Source organism: Toxotes jaculatrix, chromosome 9 (assembly GCF_017976425.1).
Source record: "Toxotes jaculatrix isolate fToxJac2 chromosome 9, fToxJac2.pri, whole genome shotgun sequence".
NCBI lineage: Eukaryota > Metazoa > Chordata > Actinopteri > Toxotidae > Toxotes > Toxotes jaculatrix.
The window spans coordinates 25,151,080-25,168,884 of record NC_054402.1 but is presented as its reverse complement, the minus strand read 5'-3'; the positions used below and the strand labels follow the sequence as shown (position 1 = coordinate 25,168,884).

The window sequence follows — 17,805 nt, the reverse complement described above, 5'->3', positions numbered from 1 at the left end:
TCCTGAATGATTCTGTGCATCTGTAAACCTCCTTCTCACTGCCTTCCCAGCATTCACCATTTTGTAAACTAAATACATGGTTAAAAAGACATAAGCCGTCGAGCCATTTGTCTGTGAAACCAGCTGCTTGCTTGGGCTTCAGAGGTGGCCTATTGCCTGGATCTATTTCTCCATGTACCGGTAAACATTTAAATCACTAATCAGACGGCCTATTACAATGAATGCCAACCAAGGCCATCAGCGGGAATGGGAAAATTATGCAGCGGAATGGCAGAGATCAGTGAGCCATTTGCTCCCTTGCCTCTAAGTGACTTCAGATGGATAGCAAAGGACCATTATGCAAATTGCAAGAATTAGAAGTACATTAAACATGCAAATGCAAATATTCAACCCCCAATAATCATCAAGCCGGGCCAACTAAAACACCTCTCCGGCGCAATGTCTAGCTTCTAAAATCCCAGCAAGCTTTGAGAAAATGCCAGCTTTCTTCAGCCGCACATGTTCAGTATGTGTAATACAAGTGACTGACACCTGATCAGAGCTCAGCCAGTTCTCTGAGGTGCACAGTTGGTAATGGCGTCCAGCCTGCAGTCCAGAGTTCATACTGTATATCAGTATGTGGTAGAAGCATTGCTGAGGGGAGGAAGATTTGGCACAGATCACAGGATGAATGAATGATTCCCATGGAACAGTAAACCAGAGAGTTCAGGTTAGCAAGAAGCACTCAGATTGAAAAACATGTTAAAGCTACATTAATCATTAATTTTATTTTAGCAATGGATCATGTCACTATGAGAAACGTGAAAGGGGCCAGTTGCAGTGATGAACCAATAGAGAATTATCACCAACTCATCCGCCTTGTTACCAGCAGCAGCAGCAGGCAGTTGTATTCAGTGAAAAAGCTCTGATAAACCCATTGTACACTACCAGCCCAGCAAGAGTCAAATATTTTTCCCTGGAGTTGGTGGAGACCAAATAAGAGCTAACAGGAGAGTGAATATTGGACTTGCATGCCTCAGGTGGACATTAATATAGCACCAAATTTACACTAAAGCTGGTCCATGTCTGTAAGAAATAAAAATAGGGCATTTTTTATAAACACACACATCATCCATGTAAAGTAATAATACAACAATAACGTATTTACGGCTTGTTTCACTGCAAACAAGCTGATATAGTAGAAAAAATGAATTAATGATACAGCTTTAAGTTATATATAGACATATTTTTGAGATGGCCAAAAAGAAAAACAGAAGATGCACATCAAACAAGTTTATGTCAAAACTAAGGTCATGAAATTATGATACAGCCTGTGTTGCACTCTAAAGTAAGAACCATGGCTTTATATCATGACCTGTAAGCAATCATTGAAGCCCACATGGAGCAGAGACAAGGTGCTGCAGCTGCCTACACAAACCTTTCTTCTATCAAACCCTGTTAATATCAAAGCAGAATAAAGAGGACAAAGCAGAAGTACCAGTGGTGAGCTAAAGATTGTCCCAGAGGGGGTGAAGCCAACAGTTAGAACCATCTCTCAAATCTCTGCAGTGACAGTGAAAAGATGGAAAAGACAAAAAAAACATACAACAAAAAAAAAAAAGAGTGAGAGTGAGAATGACAGCAGGAGTACTTTCCACATAGCCAAGCTTTCAACGCAGTGTCACGTCTGTTCTTTCTCTTACTGTTGTGCAGGAATTCTGCCACTGCTGTCATTTAGGTTTCAGGCAAATGCAAGCTTAAAGATCATAAGTGACATTTTCCCAGAATGCAAACAGAGCTGCTGCAGTGATGAATATTTACAGAGGAGTGGTAACCTAAAGCGAGAAACATAACCCAGAGGAGTTAAGACAGAAGGAGTTAGGCAGCTTGGAGAGGCTCACAGTGGAATAAGTTGGACCCGGGCAGCACCCACTGGTCCCTCTGAATGTATGAGTAAATATATTTACACTGATGCATTTCACAAGAGTTAGCTAAGCTCCCTGAAATTCTCTTTATTGTTCAAGTAGGTCACATTTGGTTTGTCGGAAGGATTACAAATGCAGTGGTGTTGAGAGGGGCAGGGCTAAATGCTGAATGCTCACATTAAATCAGCTGAAGGCATGAAAACATTATGGTTTACAACAGAAACAGACAAAAATAGAGCAAAGAAGAAAAAGTTCAGTCTTTATCTATATGTTAATTCCTTAAATTACTTAAATGTCTAAATACAATACTTAGGTAAATGGATTTTAAAAAACAGGACAGTTTAGACTCAGTATCTCACTGAGGTTTGCTTAAAAATAGATTCACAGCATGTGAACTAGGTTTGACGCAGTTTTATTCAAACCCAAGAGGTAAGATGTCATATGTCTTCATTCAAAGTATCCACCATTAGTAACAGCAGAGAACAACATAATTATCACCGCTTTTAAAGCCCCTGTAAACATACATTTGTCCTGCTCATCCACCCACAGTGACCTCCTGCCTATGTGGTCTTTGTCATGCTATCATCAAACCTCCTGATTTCCTCCTTTGCAGTCATAATTACTACTGCTGCTAGAGGAGGCCTCTGTCAGTCCAGTGTAAACGTGGGGCACTTTGGGGCACTTTCTGAAACAATAGATGTTTTGGTTTTCAGAGAGGACAGACTGTTCAGAGAGGACAGTCTTCCCACACAGTCTGAAGAGGAGGAGGGAACTTTAAAGGTATCACTCAATCTGTGGAAACATTTGTTTAATATCTTCTTTCACTGTGTAACACTTCAAGTGTGAAGTCTGGAAAATGCTCTCAAGAAAGCTGCAAGCTGGATTAACACAGGCCCATATTGACAGGCACATGTTGAAAGGGCACAGCACAAGTGAGACAACATCATGGGACAATGACGAAGACATTTAGCTAAAATGGACCTATGTTACTTGTGATGCAGTTAAGTGCTGCACTTGTCTCAGGAACCTGGTTTATGCTGCTTGAGGAGGGCAAATACCAAGAACCAAAATCAAACCAAATCAGTGTATAAACATCATATCTAGGCCATATTATCTGTATCTAAGCAGGTGCAATAAATGTCGAGAGCAAAAAACACTTTCATTTTTACTTGCTTTTTCAAGCCTGAAGACTTAGGACCCCTGCACCACGTGGCTAAGAACGCAAACCTGATCTGTCCTGGTGAGTTTAGACGAGTAGGACAAACAGGTCTGAGGATTCACACTCACAGATTGTGCAGTGAAAGGCCATGAACCATACATCAGCACGGCACCTGTCTGAGAAACATCACTGTTCTTTATTAACCTTTTCACCAAATACCAGCCACTGCAGCGGCAAACGTGAGCAGGAGCAGCAATCACCCACAGTGATGGTGAAAGAATGGAACAAACAGGTTTTTTGTCTTTTTCTTTTTTTTTCCTGGACCACACTGATGAAAACAACAACAGACTGCTCCAGTTTCTAGTGGATGCCAGGCCAGGTCATTTTTTTTTTATTGAAGACAAAGAGTTTCCTTTAGTGTTAGCTGAATTAGTAGGGTACAGTGGTGTCAGGAGAGGGATCAGTCCCATCTCATGGTATTTGAAGGTAGAAAACAATAGTGTCCTTTCATTGAATTTAACAGGCAGTGAGGAAGGTTTCAAGTTAATGGATTAATGTTCCTTGTTAGCATTTATGATCACAAATGGGACAGAGCATTGGTATGGACATGTACAACACTCTAGGTTCTTTTTTTTTTTTTTTTTAACTTATATAGACTTATTAGCCCTAATATTTTTCTGGCCTTTTGTCTGTTATGGATTGTTTTCTAAAATTACTCTACAATACTTATGTGCTGTAATTTAATTGGACCTTAACCTTAACTGGTACACCTACACGGAAATATTACTACCAGGACAAGGACTTTGTGTGTCAGTTAATTTGTGGAAATTTAAATTTGTTTAGTAATATGCCAGTACAGTAAAAACTAGAATCATGAAGGTCTTAAGACTAGAATTTAATCCTCTGGATCTGAGGCCTGTCAGCCACTTCACAAAGGGAAGAAGACCTTCCCTCATCCAGTGGTACATTCCTCTAGGTGACTTCTTTATCACAGTAGTCATTGACAGGACTATGTGGACAGTCCCCTCCACTGTATGTTCAAGAAGCACCAAAATTACAAGCAAACAGGTCCTTGAACAGTTTTGGACTTGTGTAGCAATGATCTATGTACAGATGGTACCCAGACCCCAAATACCTTCGGTCAATCAGTGACATGGCAGAGTCAGAAGAGAGTCTCCGGCCTGTGGAGCAGCTGTTCTTTCCAGTGTATCCATTGCTGGAGTCCACGAGTACAAACAACTTGAAAAGCCACTTGTTTGGTTTGTCTCTGTCAAGCCAGTATGTCCTTTGCAAGTTCATCCACAGCAAGACTTCTGCAGGGATGAATGAATGCCTTTCAGGCATCCTGAATCACATAGATGAGGGGTTTGACCCGGAGCCGTCTGTCATGCTCTGAGGTTCCCCTCTCTGCATTATTCCCTCTGTCCTCAGCTGGGTCACTCACATGGGCCGGAAAGTCATAAAGCATTGAGAGACAGATTAACACATATTTGGCTTTGTTCTTGAACTGCATGAGACTCACCCTGTGAGTAACAATGCAGTTGTTGCTGATATTGTAGTTTTGTTGAGCTTTCATTCAGCGCGTTGAGCTTTGTGAAAACAAACATGGATTTTAGGTACAAATTAAACTTCACATTAAATATACACACACTGCTGAGCGGTTAGGCGTGTGGAAAACCTTGCAGTGTGATATGGGGAGCTGCTGGTGACCTTCAGTGGGCAGAGATGTAGCTCACAGGCCTTTTCCAAACACTCCTACAAAACCCCAGAGATGAGCCTTGACATGAGGTCAGTCTTCAGCAGCCCTCCAGGCTTTTCTTCACCTGTCCTCCTGATCAGCACCACACACTGCAGGGCTCCGTATTCACACTGATGTTACTCACTGTCAGCTGACCTGGACCTCTGCACAGCAGACCTCCAACTAAACACCAGAGGCAACATTTGGGCTCAACGCTCGAAAGTAAAGGAGACGTGTTGACCAGTAGGAGAACTGGACAGGTTAACGTGATAGAAAATGAACGAAAGAAGAACAAAGATCATGAAATATGAAGGAGATCTGTGTTGCGCTGTATTTTTTCTGACATGCAGCAACATGAAGCCAAACAAGCTACAGAGACAAATAACAGTGATGTTACAAAAGCTGTAACAAAAGCTGATTCTAGTATTTTTAGGCTCAAAATGTTCAGATGTGACTATTTTTACGCCAAAACTAACTAACTAACTAACTAACTAAATAAATAAATAAATAAATAAAGGAAATTCAGCATTTCTTCCCGAGAGTTTAATTCCCTCAGAGTCAAGGAGCCTTTTTCTTTACGCTGGAAATAACAATTAGAGAAAGTGTAACTGAACACTCAACAAAATAAATACACATGAAAAACATTCTGGTTACATTCTGATCAAGATGATAGTTGAGTTCGCCTGGAAAATTGCTTTTGAAAAATTCTAAAAACTCCCTCCAGAAACAATGCTCTGTAAATTCATAGCAAACTCTACCTTAAACACAGGTCCTCAGTGTCCTCAGTCACAGCTGCAGCACCGCTCTCAGCTTCTTCCTCTGTCCCCAAGTGCCCAAAAATTCAGTTTATTCAGGGTTGATATGAATAACAGTGACTTTAAAAATCAACACCAAGGCACCAAAGATGTGTAATCCCCAGCTGAGTCTCACAAAAAGAATCTGTTTAGTTTGTATTTTGAGGTGTGGACTTTTTAAATATTCAGTAGAGTCTGGGATCTGCTGCTCAGACATTATCCATCACACAACCTGCAGCTTTAAGGCAGTTCATCAACTTCAGCTCGACTCAAACGTGGCCTGTACTATTTATCACAAAAACATCACATCACATCTACACTTTCAGGCTACTTTCAAGTAGTTTACTACACTGTCTGGTAATTAGCAGTAGCTGCAGCCGTACGTAGCCTTGAACGCAGTCACCTGTGCAGAGAGGTGATAAGAATTAATGCACAAAATTCATAAATAACAGGGGGGGCACCAGGCCTCCATTCCAAATAAGTTCATCAAAATGCAGTGCCATCTGGCTAATGGATCCAAACAAATATTAAATTCCTCCTTCATACACACTTCTAGATATTCTGAATGAATTAAGCATCAGTTGCCAGCCAATAAAAGACGGATCCTTGTTTGTAACATTTCATGTTTGGGAAAATGCATCGAGGCTGGGAGGTCGGTCTCATGCAGTTTTCTCTTCACGGGTCAAATACATTTTGCTCTTTATCTGTTGCTCCCTGCCTGCAGTGCAGTCTCACTGACAAGCAAAAAGCCGGCAGGAAGCAACCAGAGGCGAGGTCAGATCATCTGTGGAGCTGGTAAGTGATAGTGAATTCTCCCTCACTGTGGCTTCTTCTATAGGGGAACATCCCCAAACAGCAGGCAGCTCAGCTTCACCTCTCACGCAGCATCCGCTCAGCGACTCAGGATGTCAAAAGTTGCCGTGCTGCCTCAGCACTTCCAGAACGGTGGAAATGGCAATTTCAGGCAATTCTCTCAGGTGCTAATACTTTATATTTTGCTGAAATGAAAAAACTGCACTCCCCTTAAACAAACACAGCCTTTCTCTGTTTGAATTAGTTTAAAAATGAAACATATATTATTTCCCTTCTCCCTCTGGCCTGTCTCCGTAGTAATCCCCCTCTGACTGGTGAGAGATTGCAGATTATCGTCTGCAACCCTTGTTCCTTCTTAATCAAAAGTACTCGTGGCCATTCGGTATTCATGAGCTGAATGATGGGAATTAGCCTCTCAGCCACCACAGCACATCTCTGCTGGCAGGGAGGGAGGGAGGGAGGGAGCGAGAGGGAGAGGTAAGGACGGACAGACTGAGATGATGGAAGGAAGAAGCAACATAGTGGGAAGGTGAGCACACCTTTTCCCCAGAGGGAGACAGTGACAAGAAGATGTTGTAAAAACATGCCATGCCTTCAGTGTTTTCCTCTGGCTGCCTCACCACTGAGCTCATTACCCTTCCAAATGTGGCTGCTGTTTCCCTCTTTTCCCTCGGGCTCCTTGGCTGACAGTCCATCGTGTTTTTTTTTTCTTGGCTGACTTGCGGTCTTTGCCTCTGACCTTGTGTCAAGCAAACGGCTGACAGCCACTCTGAACTGTCATCTGCTTCGGAGGGGCAAACCGCTTGATGGCGGTTCTCTTTCAACAAGGGGGAAGAGACCATGGGAAGACAGCCCAGCCTGGAGGCCTGAGGTCACTGCCTGCAGCAGGGCCCGCTCTTAGGCTGGGAGCCCTGAATGAGGCACTGGACCCAGAACATCCAGTTTGCCTATGAGGAGCGGACCGAAAATGACTGTTCATTGTTCCAACGGTTCCAGATCAGCGGCACACATCAGGTGCAAAACACCTGTGTGAAGCTGGATACAGCAGAACGTATGAACGCTGTCAGCTACAGGTGACTGTGAACTGGCTGTCATATCAACCATGTGTTCAGTAACTGTTCCCTGTAAATCTCACCTTTGACCTTTGGGAAATATACTGTAAACATAAAGCTTAACGCTGAGTTTTCCTCTCAGATGTAAATGTCAGAGATGACAGGCTATCCATAAGACAGCACACAACACATTTAAAAGGTCAGTTCATCACATCATTTATCACTTATCCCTCCGGCTGTGTGGCCATGCAGATAGTTTCAGGCTTATTTGCTGAAGTTTTGTTCTGCATTTAAAAAATGAACAGGAACACTGTTTTTGTTTACTCTGGGTATTTCACATCATCATAAAAACGGAAATTTATCAGCCTGGCAGAAAAAAACGCTGGATCTTCCATACTATCTGCACAAGTGGTTCCAAAATGTACCTTTAAATTATGTTAATGTCTCAAATATACAGAAGTAACATCTGTGATGTCGTCCAAACATTTCTGGAGGGACGTTTTAAAACCCTGGATTTGGAAGAAACCTGCTTCTATCATCACAGTCGGTGGACGCAAACTGTATGTGATCATCACAGACACCTGTCAGTCAAGCAAACTCACTCCTTTTTCAACCTTAAAGTAGTAATAATCAATACTTTCATCATAATGGATCCAGCTGATGAATCTGAGAATGAAGAATGATTCTACATTATTTCTACTCTCGCTCTTTTAATTTTCCACAGTTTATCTTTTGTCTCAATCAATCCTTTGTCTAAGAGTGTTAAACATAGCTGTAACTACCGAGTCAGTTTCATAAGAGTGATCAGTTATTTAGAATTGATGCGACCTGAGCTCAAACTACAGCAAAGAAAAAAGAAAGTCTGATGGAAGGACTTCAAAACACAACCATGTCACAGTCATGTCCCCCCCCATGATCACAGACAGAGACAGTTATGGAGGTCAGCTGGAGAACTAACAGTGAACACATAACATCTAATGTCTATAAACCCAGTCAAACGAAATATTCAAGGCCAATTCAGTCACATCTGAAGGCAGAGTGAAGGCACACAGTCATTTACCCTCATCCTCATCATGTGATTATTACGTCTGACTGAGGTTGGAAAAACTGTATAGTTTCAGATTTTTCTGATGCAGTTCAAAGTGTAAAAACGTCCTTTTGATGAAACATCTGACCAAACGACACGAAGGCCTGAAGTCAGAAGCTGAACCAGGACAACACGCAGAGCACTTTCCTCACATGTATCAAAATATTAGATTGAATATTGATCGGAAAAAGATTACATCTCACTCTGACGTCCTTCAAGGACACTCTGAGCACACACACAGCTGCTGTCTGTAGGTGACACACACTCCAGGCTTTAAGGTTTCATACACAGTCAGAGAGATATTTTAAAAGATGCCATTTCATCCTCAGGGTGACACTCACACATCGTGTGAGATACACATCTATATATATTTTTTACATCACTATATTTAGATATGATCTCATTAATAATATTTCTTCTTCTCTCTTTATCACTTTATCAGCTAACAACATTAGCTTATTACAAAATGTTTAACCTGGTCAATGTGAAAATGAAAGGTGTACTTTGGGAATGACCTACTGATGGAAACAGGCATCTTGGTCCCTAAATAATTAGCCCTGTATCATCCTGTATCATAAAACACATAAGTACGTAACCTTTAACTCATCTTTAGTGTTAAAGGTTGTGTGAGCTCTTTCTAGGTATTTTATGGAACTATGAGGATTTTTCAGTGACACATTTAGATCTGTGTGAACTGATAAATCCTCCTAACGATCCAGTTTAGATTCTGCAATTTGTTTTGTATCAATTTTCAAAAATAACACATTGATCAAACAACATTTCCACCACATCATGTTGTTTGTCATGGCCGTAGGTCTACATATAAATGCGTTGCCTCTGGCTACTTTTGTCTGACGACACAAGCAGCTGTTGCCCCGGTAACCTCCTACAGGAAGAGCGCATATCTGCAGCATTCAGATGGATGCCAATGGGAAGCCTTCATGTAGAGAGGCTGCTGTCGTGGATGACACATGGCTGGCAGGAGTCAGATATGTCCACAGTCTGTGTCACTGCCGTTACTGCCATCATTATATACAACAAAAGACCAGCAACATATGAATACATGGGGTTTGCACTATTTAATGTTAATGGCAAAGCAGGCCAGTCTCCTCGGAACTGCAAGAATATATGAACTACAGTATTCTGTCAGGGGCTTAAGTTTACTGTAATCTCAATATCTCTCTCACCTTCGGCCACACTGGTGATTGCATCAAAAAATAAGCGAGGCACCTGGAGACACAGAATAAAGGGCTGAAAGCAACATATAGACCAGACCAGCTTTCGCCAGCCTATTTTTTTTTTTCCAGAAAGAAACAATCAGAATAATTTCAAAGAAACTGCACCCATCAGTTTTCTGCTGTTTACTTTAGCAAGATATAACTCTCATTCTAGCTCATTCTGACCACACTGATAATAATTAGTATTAATAATTTTGAGATTCTGCTTTGTGGGACATGCAGGGAGTTCTCCACATATTCTGAGACATTCATTGACCCTGTCTTCACGTTTTGCATGCACAACACACTTAACATTACCTGAAGGTGAATATCGTGCAGTGCTGCAGGTCACAGATTCACAGGTCACAGAATACTGTATCACAGCAGAGCGAGGCTGAGGCCGAGGTGTGGTCTTTTTTCAAATGATCAAAAACCAAAAACCAAACAATTTAACACGATAAAATCTGGACCTGATTAGAGGCTCACAGAAATCACCAAGTGATTCTGAGTGAAGTCTACATGTCTGCACCAAATTTCACGGCAATCTGTCCAATAACTGCTGTGATTATTCAGTCAAAACGACAAACGTCAACTTCAGGGTGGAACTGGAGTAAAGACAATGAATGTCATTAGTCCTCCTCCTCTGGGGACCATGAATGTCAGTACAGACGTGCGATATGTGACCAATTATCCTGTTTATAGGGCCTCCTCTCAGTCAGCTGAGGGAAACATAAATGTCATGGTAATCCATTCAGTAGTTGACATATTTCAGTCTGGACCAAAGTGGTGGACAGACCAACAGAACCACACCGACATCCCTACAACCTGACACGCCTAAAACCTGCAGGCAAGGAAACAGAGCCCAGAGAAGTAGAGTCAAAATCAAACTCTCTTCCATCTTCAGTGAAATCTTCAAGAGAAATGAATTTCTGCAGGATACAGAAGATATCATCATATGAGTTCCATTTTTACGAGTGTTTAGAAATGAAAGCCTGAATCATCTCCATCATCACGTGATCTGGATTTCTTCAATAGAAACCCTGCTGCCTCCAGCTAAATGTGCTGATATCTGCAGAGCTAATTATCAGCTCTTAAAGCAGAAAACTCCCATTTCCCCTTAAACAGGAAAAGGCAAAAAAAAAGCAAAATCATTAGGAATGTCTGTGAATGTTTTAAGGCATTCGCAGGATCAATACCGCCGGTGACAGCAGATGAAAACACCATGTGGATGTAGCAGAAACAAAAGACAGGAAGTTGACACGTGAGGGTAAACTGAAAGATGTGAACTGAGGATACACAGCAACAAAACACAGCAACTCCAGACAAAGCCAGTCTGCAAGGCATTCTAAAACAATCACCATCATTTATTTACAATATATTAAACTGTAATGCAAAATTTATACCAAGTGGTCAATTTGTTCAATAATGAAAATAAACATGAAGTATTTTCAAAGCTAGCATGAATCATACACATATTTATATATAAATACTGTGTGCAGTCATCAATATTATGTCTGCTCTTTAGTTTAGTTTAGTTTTTATTTCCTGTTGAATCCGGACACTCTATCAGGGTCAATCAGAAAACGCATTTCCACACCTGTGTCGACTGCATAGAGAATAAAAATGACGCCCAATTTCTCCCACAGTGAAGAGCATCCACAATTTTTTTTTCTTCAGCCCCAAATGCTATGTCAAGCTCTTCTGCTCTTTAAATGGCTTTCAATAATATCTTAATGCTACTCAGTAAATACCAGACAGACGACCAAAGGGTGTGATGTAACACTTAAGCAACCATGAAAATGCAGGTTCCTCTTTTCTTGCTGTTTAGAGGCATCACTGAGTTAACAAAAAAAAAAAACCTGACAAATAACCAGGTCTCAAAGACGCTGAACATGTTTTCACAGTATTGGTTATACTGGCTGTAGTATGTCCAGTTAATTAAGTTACAGTTAAAATACCCAATGAGGCTTTGAAGGAAAAAGGCTGGTGATATTCTAGATTTTTCATATTATCATCAAAAACCCATGAAAAGACGAAAAGGATCCAAAGACAACTGGGCTCATTTGAGTGGAATCGCTGCGATCAGTGGATCTGCCTGCAGAAACTTCAACCATTGACCAACAGCAGTCAATGAGAGTTCAAAGCAGAAGCTGCTGTGGCCTGTGGGCTGATTACTGTCATTTATTATTCAAAATGTGCGGTACATGTTGAAAAAAAAAAATTGTAATACTCAATCTGTAATGATCTAGCTAACCATCCTGAATGAATAATGATGACTCCAAAGCATCACTGAGGTAACGTGTAGAAGCGTTTGGATTCAGCACCACAGATGGAAACCTCGTGGACAGGTCAGGCAGGTTTTCGGACTCTGTGAGATGTAACTGTCGTACATGGTGAATTTGACTTCCTGTGCTTCATCATATGCTTTTCTATAATCCTTCTCTACCAGAGCATACACGGCTCCAGAAACGTGGAATGGTTTGCAGAAAGTAAGAAAGAGTTGTTGAAACAAACATGTCTCCTGAATAACCTGTGAATAACCAATAATAAGTAACTGCTGACTAGCACAAGCATCTTCACAGTTTGCTAAAAAAAAAACCCACGGTGACAAGCATTAAGAAGAGATGAAGAAATGACTGAACCTTTTTTTTTTAAAAAAAAAATGCAACTATATATGTATGTTTCAAAGATTTCTGTCTTCAGCAGGAATCAGTGGGCTCAGGGCTAAGAGTTGGAATGACACCCAAGCCAGCTCTGTTCATTTAAGACTACTGAGAATCATGGTTGAAGGCTCAGAAAAACCAGAGTATTTTTCTTACACATAATATTCCCAAAGGTCAAGAAAACACATCACTAGTTTTAGTCTTTCCATGTGATTTGTTCACAATAAAAAAAAAAAATCTAGAATAAAGCCAGCTTTTTCCTGTATCATGCTGGTTTGACATTATCATATCCGCAGCGGTTTTTGTGAGACTTGTGAGAAAAAGAAATGATTGGTGCCCAAGGTTAAATAAATTCCCTTTGGAAAAGTAAAGCACATCAAACTTAAAACAAAACGCAGACGGCGTGTGAACGACAAGCACAAGGACAAAGCCTAAGTCTCTTCATCGCTAATCCTGGCAAGTACGTAGTCAAATCAAGTCAAAATAAAAAATAAGACAAGGCATTTCAGAGGTAAGCTCAAACCTCGTGGAAATTAATTTGCTCGACGGCGGTCCTCTGCAAAACAAATCTGTCAAACATCAATAACAAGAGATTCAAAAGGGGGGAGAGAGAAAAAAAAAAAAAAGCTTTGCTTTCATGGCGGAGCGGTGAGTGATGCAATCCTCTTCCCCTGTAAGGAAGACATAATTTGCCAGCAAAAGGCAGAAAACTTTTCAGGCACACAAAAAGCAAGCAGATGATAATGAGAGCATCTTCAGTGTACAGTGCAGCAGCTCATGAAACACCACAGCTGCAGAGAATCCAGCTGTAGAGGAGCCCACTTAAGTCAAATGGCACTTATCCGGAAAAGGAAAGAAGAAATAAAAAAAAAAAAAAAAGCTGGAACTTTTCCCAGGATTCAGCATCAATTGGAAATAAGTAAAACAGTGCGCACACATACTTGGAACAAAGGCTTTTTGGCAATACATTGTACTATGGCAATACATATTATTGTGAAGTTACTATATGTAAAGAAGAGAGGAAGAGTGACAGAGACAAAGAGAGGGAAAGAAAGAAAGAATCTACTATCATTGCAACCTCAAGTTCTTTGGCTCAGTTACAACCACGGCTGCAGTTAAACAGGATGGCTGCTCAAACCAGGCAACTGCTGCTTGCATGCAACCAGCAGAGTCGAGTCGTTAATAACAGAGCTGCTGTGTGTGCAGTGAGGTTAGACTGATGAATGAGGAGTCAATAAGACTGTGTAGTTTGTCAAACTAGGACCAAATCCTGTGAGGATTCGCCTCAGGTGACTGAGTGTTAGGAACATCTACAGTATTTGAACGTCTGTGTTTTCTTGCAGGGTTGTGAGTGTTTAGGTGTGTGTGTGTGTGTGTGTGTGGTTGTGACCAACTCTGCATGCAAGACAAACTGTCACAGTTGAGTGAGGGTGCGTTTTAGAGGGTGGATGGTGACAGCAAGGACTACGATGTGGTCTCATAAGGCCTGTCCTCGCCGCCGTCGTCTTTCACTTGGCTGCCATATCTGTATCGAGAGTGGTAAGAGCCCTGGGTCGCCCCGCCTTCTTCTTTTTCTTCTTCCTCCTCCTCTTCATCAGATCTACTGTAGTAGTGTCTTCGACCGGGCGGGCTAGGAAGAACAAGCAGAAGCTGATGTTATCAAACGTTGAGCAGAAAATGGCCAAGAACAATGGCTAAGAGAGCTTGATGCACTGCACTGTATAAGAAAAAAAAAAACAAAAGCCAATGTGGAAACCATCACCATCACTTTAACAACTCACTTGTTGCATTTAGAAAGTGCATTTAGAAAGAAAATGCTGCAAGTCATAACTTAACAACTGGACAACATTACAACACAACAGAAGTTTCCAGGGGAGGCCAAATATTAGCACACCTAGTGTTAGCCTTTACTATCTAATAGCATGTTCATCTGTTTTCCATATTCCCAAGAACCTTCCATTGTGCTGTATATCAGTTCCACTGTGTACTACTTGCAGTATTTCTTCATTTGCTGATGTTTGTCTCACTGTAAAATGTTTCACAATTTGCTTGTTTTATATATTGCCGCATTTTTTTCTTTCTAAATTTGACAAGTGTTGAGGTAGTGACAAAATTTGCTCATGTTCTGTCTGTAAGTCTGTGTATTCTTGTGTTACAGTATGTTAAGCTCTCAAAGTAGCTGTACATTTAACCAGATTATGAGACCTTTCCACTAGCATGTAGTGGAAACCAAATCTCTGTATCTTCATGCAGTGTGGTACCATGGTAGCATGCAAAATTGTTTCATGTTAATAAGGTTATTAAGGGATTCAATCTATGCCATTCGAATAAAAAATACAAAGTACTGTGACAGATGTGATTCCATTCTCAAAATGTTACAATTGCCAAGTGAATTAGCTCAAAGAAAACAAGAAGCCTGTTAAAAATGAAACAAATCATTACCAATATCTGAACATGATTCAATGATTCACATCATCTTTTTTTAACAGCATCTCAAATACTCCTAATGAATTCTGACACAAGAAAAACCCAATCCCATTACCAGTCTACATACAACCTAGCCCAGCTTTTTAATTTTATTTAAGAGTCAAACTGCTTAAGTATTGCAAACTGGGGGTTAATTACTCTCTGCTGTGCATCTCAGATGAATTTGCTAGTTGATGTAAATCAATGCTCAGGGTCTAATTATGCTTGCAGTTATGGACTGGAAGAAAAAAATGTACTATGGCCTCTCTTAATTGACTGTTATTTTTACCTTTCTGGGGCCATAAATCAAAGTGACGTCTTGGGAGTAATTTAAGGCTGAGTTAACATCCACGTTGAGTGCATCTCATAGCCTCAACAGCATTAAACCAGTGAAAAGACAGCCACAGAGACTGTGGTCACTACTGTTTGGTTTGAAACTAAGAACGTGCAGTAGTTCACATCAAAAATTGTTAGCATGCCTCACATAACACGTCATCAAAAACACACCCAACAAATTAAAAATTCTAAACTGTGAAAAGCCAATCCCATACAGACTTAGTGTGGAGCACTTCACGGGCTGATCGATAAGTGAAAAGGTCTTTGATTGATTAGATGACATCATGCGTCAAAAACACTCCTAAAGGTAAGTCCATAATCAGGCAACCACCTACTGCCTTCCTCAGTCACTGTCCGGCCGATACAAGTACTTCATCATCAGGCTGTCCACCTTCTTCTTCCTCTTCTTCTCGTCCTTTTTGTTAAGGGGAGGGCCTTCGCTCGGTGGCTCAGCTTCTTCTTCCTTTTCTGGGCTGGAAACCTTTCGAGCCGGGGCCCTCTTCACACTGCTGGAGCTTCGGTAGGAAATGGTGGATGCACCAGAGCTTGAATCTGACTCAGAGTCTGACTCAGAATCTGAAGATGTTGAAGATGAATCAGACGAAGACTGATCCCTCTTCTTGGACTTTTTCTTGGACTTGGACTTGGACCTCCTCTTGGAGCTGCTCCTATGATGACGGCCATTTCTTGAGCTGTCAGAGTCGGAGCTGTGGCTTTTCTTCTTTTTCTTACTCTTGCCTCTGCTCTTGCTGCGATGGTGACTGCTGCAACTGCTGGCACTGCGGGACGGTCTCATGCAGTCCACAGCCGACGCAGAGCGTCTAAGACTGCTGGCAGGACGAGTAGCGTCTCCATTCTGGACACTTTTGCGGTCACCTTCATCATTCTTGGATTTCTCTTCTTCACCCTCTGAGTCTTCCAAACTCCTGCGCTTGAATTTGATAGGCTTAAAACTCAACACTTCATTGATGGCTTTCTCCAGATCAGGGTCAAGGTAGTTGCGATGACTGACTGGTCTGATTTCCAAATCATCTACTGGGTCATTATTTGTAGCTAATGATCTGTCTTGTGGTGGTGGCATGGAGACACTGCGACCGGTGGAGAAGTGAGGGCTGTAAGCTGACCTCTCGGTAAAGGCCACACTCCGACTGTCATCAATATCAACATCAAACTCACTCAGGCGGCAGCTGCGCGCTAGCGACATACGGGAATCAGCTCGGCTAACACTTCCAGGGCTGCGACCCCCAGACCGCCTGCTAAAGCAAGGGCTACTGGGACTGCTTCCGTACGCTGACCTCCCACGTCTGCCCTCATCTATGCGTGAGGTGCTTCGCCGGTGTCCAAGTGGGCTCAACTGACCTAAGCTGATGGTAGATTTGGTATCATCCTCTGGGCTTAACCCAAGACGTGTGGAGGCCCGGTGTGGTGCAGTGAATGAAATGACTGATTCTTTGTCAAAATCCCCCCAGCGACTGTCCATGCCTTTCCTGGCTCGGCTGTTGGCCTCTGAATAGGCCTGGGAGATGACTGATTCTCTGCCATTCACGTCATCCCCTGCCAGGGACTTCCTCCTGGAGCTGACTGAGTAGGTGTCATCTTGAGGATCCGAGGTTTTGGGTTTGGCCTTCAGGAAGGACAGAGCGTCTTCTGACTCAGCATTCTCCTTGAGGGCACTGAAGAGGGCATTTCCTTTGCCTCCAATGGAATCAAGGTTGGATCGTTTTCTGTAGCTAAGGGAGCTGATCACCGACAAGGGTCTGCTCGGTTCTACCTCTTTGCCCTCTTTATTTACCTCTTTCCATTCCTTACCCTCTTTTGACTCTTTCCCTTCTTTTGCGTCTACATTTACAGCAAATCTAGAAAGAAACAACAATGGAAAGGAAGAAGGAATGAAGGTAGTGGGAGAGAAAATGTCAACGATGAGATATTGGGGCAAGTGGAGGTGAGTCAGGGAAGAGAGTGAAGAGATGAATGAAACTTGACAAATCATAACAACAGAAATGTGATAGGAAATGTAAAAGATGACATTTAGCACGAGAGTATAGAAATGTACAACTGGAGACACCCGACCAGGGACAAACAAGGGTTTATCCTGCACTGAAACGTTAAGACAGACGCTAAAATAACAGTATGGCCCACCAAGGGAAAGTGAAGAATCAAAATGAATTGAGAGTTTGAATGGCATGTTGGCATGAATGGTGGGCTCGGTTGGTATTAGTTATTAAACATAAAATTAATTTTGATTGTCGCTGCTTAAAGTTGCTGAAACCTAAATCTAAATAGATTAGATAAAGGATTTAAATTTGGTAAGAACATTTGCTACTAGATTCTGTTTGAATAAAATGTTCCCTAAACCCCAGTCACAGCACCTGACAAAACAGAAAAAGAGAAAGCATTGCACTGCTAGAAAGCTACAGCTATTCTACAGAAACTGACAGACATAAAAAAAAGATTTAAAACATTTGGAAACAAGAAAGATTTTGTCCTACTTGCTGCAGTTGTGAAATAATGTTTCTACTTTGTAAATCTGACTGACAGGACTGAGGTTTAAGGTAACCCTAACCACAGAATATATG

The 17,805-nt window shown here is 41.6% G+C and overlaps 1 protein-coding gene across 9 annotated transcripts in view; it reads right to left on the bottom strand.

Annotated features, from left to right (window-relative positions):
• Positions 1-11,093: 11,093 nt before the first annotated feature.
• The window catches only part of myo18ab (myosin XVIIIAb), a 120,719-nt gene continuing 114,007 nt past the window's right edge, over positions 11,094-17,805 (bottom strand). For 6 of the 9 annotated variants that reach the window (XM_041045628.1, XM_041045626.1, XM_041045629.1 and 3 more), the window contains 2 exons: positions 15,565-17,085; positions 13,922-14,057 (listed from right to left, as the gene is read on the bottom strand). In XM_041045628.1, the coding sequence (XP_040901562.1) occupies positions 15,573-17,085 (1,513 nt within the window). In that variant the 3' untranslated portion in view covers positions 13,922-14,057; positions 15,565-15,572. Of the gene's footprint in view, positions 14,058-15,560; positions 17,086-17,805 lie in introns of all 9 variants that reach the window. The other 3 variants (XM_041045632.1, XM_041045630.1, XM_041045625.1) reach the window with 2 other exon arrangements.